Below are 3,980 nucleotides of genomic sequence, written 5' to 3'. Positions count from 1 at the left end.
CAATCCACCCACCTCAACTTCCTAAGTAGCTGGGACTACAGGCCCATGCCACCACGCCCAGCTAATTTTTAAATTTTTAAATTTTTTGTAGAGACGAGGTCTCACTATATTGCCCAGGCTGGTCTCAAACTCTTAGACTCAAGTGATCCACCCTCCTCAGCCTCCCCAAGTGCTAGGATTGCTAGTGTGAGCCACCCCCAGCTGGCCAACTATAGTTTTCTAAACCAACAAATTCTACTTATTTTCCAGCCTAAGAAAAAGCTTGCTTGGGCTGTTGTGGTTTCCACCAATATCTGGTTGTTCTTCTCGGAAAGTAAGAATAGAAGATAAAATATAGTTTTAAAAAATATGTAAGTCCAAGGAAATGAATCAATCCTATGTTTTATGCCAACACAGGCAGATAAAAAACAAAAAAAAATTCCTTCACCAACTCAGGAGTACGGGCATACTTATGGTCTTTGATAAGTCTCAGCATATTTTATGCTTTCTTTTAAGCTCCTACTTTTGCTAGTAAATGACTTTAAGGATCCATTCAAATATGAATTGTTACACAAATTCCTCCTAATAAGTGTCAGGATCCCATGTCTTACCTGGAATAACATGTCCTCAACTTTACGGTAATGGGAGAAGTTAAATCTTTTAAGATTTGTGGAGAATAAGAGCTGTTGCAAGCCAGAGATTACTGTAGAAAGACCAAATACAGGAGGACGATAAGCTTTTAGACTTTCAGGCTCTCTTTCCTTCTAAAAGACCATCGTGAATCCACACTATGAGGACAACTGCTCATGGCTGTTAGCCCAATTACCTGCAGTGTTTAAATCAATACTAGTAGTGAACACCTGCTGATTTCTGTGCTTACGTTTAACCACACCTGTTTCTGTGGGGCCCTCTACACACATCTTCAACTCCAGAAATCCTCCTTTTAGAGCTCAGCGTGAACCAAATCACTTTTTTAAAACCATACTCAGTGCTAGAAGATTGAAAGAAAAGATGCTTTTCTGAATGTGAGTGCTCCTCTCTTCTCTCTAATAGAAGCAGGCTGTATAAAGATCTTGCTTGTTTAGCAATTCTCTGTCATCTGCTTACTGTAAGAGAAACTGCAGTTGGTTTTTTTAAAATATGCCCAGAAACAGGTAATGGAACGGCAATAGAGACTTGTCAATTTGATTTCATAAATATATCAAATCTAACCAATTACATAATAAAATTGTTCACAAAACTGTGATTATGAAAATAAACTTAGTTGTTTTTTTTGAGATGGAGTCTTGCTCTGTTGCCCAGGCTGGAGTGCAATGGCACAGTCTCACCTCATTGCAACCTCTGCCTCCTGGGTTCAAGCAGTTCTCATGCCTCAGCCCCTAAGTAGCTGGAATTACAGGCGCCTGCCACCACACCTGGCTAATTTTTGTATTTTAGAGATAGGGTTTATATTTTGTGTTTTAGAAGAGACAGGCTTTCCCCATGTTGACCAGGCTGGTCTCAAACTCCGACCTCAAGTGATCTGCCCACCTTGGCCTCCCAAAGTGCTGGGATTACAGGCGTGAGCCACTATGCCTGGCCTCAACTGAGTATTTTTAACCCTAACAATAATTCATTATTTCGAGCGGTGTTTGTATTGGTGACCAAACACAAAGCTCTTTTTTTCCATAACAGCTGCTTAGGAATCATATCATTCCAATGAACATTCAGATTGGGAAAGGGAGAAAATTACATTGTCCTGTGAAGGCTTCACCTCTGCAATCTTCTGAGGAATTTAGAATCCTACCACCATCCAAACAGACCTCCCTCACCATTACCCCCCCACCCCGCAATTGGTTTGACCTGAATTGCTTGTTATTTGAGAAGGGTGGAGTTTAAAGTTGCTCTGCAACTACCTACTTCATTTTTCTTAAAATGGGCTCCATAATATGTGCATGGTATTTTTAGAAAAAACAATTTAGGTAATGTTGCCTGAGCCCATGTTAATTTGAAATATTTCCTGGTAAAACATCCCCTTCTTTAGGAAACATCGAAAGCACATTATGCACTGTGCAAGTGAAATGAATGGCTGGAAAACACAGTAATGTCATCGAGCTCCTCAGTGGCAGGTCAATCAAAAACCAGAAAAAGTCCAATTCAAGACCAATGGTAAACTTAGCAGAAAAAAAGCTGCTCTACAACACAGTGTAAAGCATGCACACTAGTTTATCCCTGTTATTAGAATAGACCAATTCATGAAAAAATGTGAAAAACAAATTTTTGTGACTCAAATTCTATTTAAAAACCTTATCTCATTTTTGCATTTTGCTTGAGTAGAGGAGAAAAGTTTTCTTTTCTTACCTGTCACCAGGTTTATGCCTGAGACCCCTATAACAAAAGACAGATTAACAAGAGAAAAGCATAACAAATTTATTTATTGTAAGTTTTATGTGACGTGCGAGTTTTCAGAAATGAAGACCCAAAGAAACAGGGAAGACTGTATTATTTATTTTTTTTCTTGAGATGGAGTCTCACTGTGTTGCCCAGGCTAGAGTGCAATGGCGTGATCTTGGTTCACTGCAACTTCTGCCTCCTGGGTTCAAGCAATTCTTCTGCCTCAGATTCCCGAGTAGTTGGGATTACAGCTGCCTGCCAACACGCCCGGCTAATTTTTGTAATCTTAGTAGAGACGGGGTTTCACCATGCTGGCCCGGCTGGTCTTGAACTCCTGACCTTCGGCGATCCGCCGACCTTGGGCCTCCCAAAGTGCTAGGATTACAGGCGTGAGCCACCTTGCCTGGCAGAAGACTATATTTTTATACAGTCATACAGAAGTCTGATGAGACAAAGGTGGGCCTGATCTAATGGTAATAAACTGAGGGAATTTAGCAAGGCTTGTTTGTTCAGATTCTTCCCATTGTGACATTCCTTTCCTCCAGGTATAGGGAGGATCCTTCTGGAATAAGTCTTTGACCTAATTCAAAGGAAGGTCAGCTTGATTTTATATGGTCTGCTTCAAGGGAGAAGGGATGAGAGGAAGGCATAAGCGTGCACTTCCTGCGCCTGCTGCTTCCTCAAATGCCAAGTACCGTATTTTGGGATGACATGTCCTGAAACCCATCACTTCACAATTTTGAAAGCGTTTGAGTGTATGCTTTCTCAGGTAAACCTCTCTCAGCAGTCCTGTTAGTAGCGGGAATTATGGGAAACAGGCATCTAACTGATTTGTCCAGACACATACAAAGTGGTAGAATAGGGGTTCCAGGTGAAGTCTATGGATTTCTTCAACGTAGGGAGTATGCCTACTTCTTTTTCGAAATAAACACATCCTTTGAAATAGAATCACACCTCAATTTTCAGTGTAAGAAAATCTGGATTTTCATGTTGGATTTGTTTAAAGCAGGATGCACCTGTGTGTATAGTATGTTTTTGTTTGCTTTCTTCTATTTTCAGAAAAGGACATGGCTGAGTTATTTTATATATTCAGCAGTCATCACGATATCATCTTATTCTCTGATTGAACAGAAAATGACTTAAAGAAATTCATTTTCCATCCTTATTAGTATTTACTTTAAAAAAATTTTACTTAGTCCAAAATTTCTTTAAAATCTTAGAACACAGCCGTTAATTCACTTTTAATCCACCACACTGATCTCAAACTCATGACTGCCTAGGCAAATTAATCTGCATTATTTGTTGTTTGAGATTGGCTATTTATCCAGAAAAATCATTGATTGCGCCAACCTGCAGGCTGAATATCTGGAGTCACATCTTTCATGTGTATTCCACAGGAAGAGTGTCTGTGGTTTAAAAATTCAATCTTATTTTTTTCCCTGTTTCCAACTACCTTGTTATTTGGGGAACCATTAAACCAGTCTCAATTCGTTCATCTGAAAACTGAAGCAGCAGCTTTCTTCTAAGAACTTATGTTGGCAAATAAAGAATTAATATTTACAGAGTATTTGGAGTTTCATAAGTGAAGGTTTTAGAGAAAAGAGAAAATAATTTTTTTTTTTTTTTTT

At 39.3% G+C, this 3,980-nt stretch overlaps 1 protein-coding gene across 1 annotated transcript in view; it reads left to right on the top strand.

The window, feature by feature from the left end:
* The first annotated feature begins 3,058 nt into the window (after nucleotides 1-3,058).
* PKP2 (plakophilin 2) overlaps nucleotides 3,059-3,980 on the top strand; it is a 102,827-nt gene continuing 101,905 nt past the window's right edge. Inside the window, exon 1 of the mRNA XM_011967592.1 lies at nucleotides 3,059-3,121. Coding sequence (XP_011822982.1) covers nucleotides 3,059-3,121 — 63 coding nt within the window. The remainder of the gene's footprint in view (nucleotides 3,122-3,980) is intronic.

Source organism: Mandrillus leucophaeus, unplaced genomic scaffold (genome assembly GCF_000951045.1).
Source record: "Mandrillus leucophaeus isolate KB7577 unplaced genomic scaffold, Mleu.le_1.0 Scaffold802, whole genome shotgun sequence".
In the NCBI taxonomy this organism is placed as follows: Eukaryota; Metazoa; Chordata; class Mammalia; order Primates; family Cercopithecidae; genus Mandrillus; species Mandrillus leucophaeus.
Note: the sequence above shows the minus strand (reverse complement) of the source record. Positions and strands in the feature narration are given on the sequence as shown.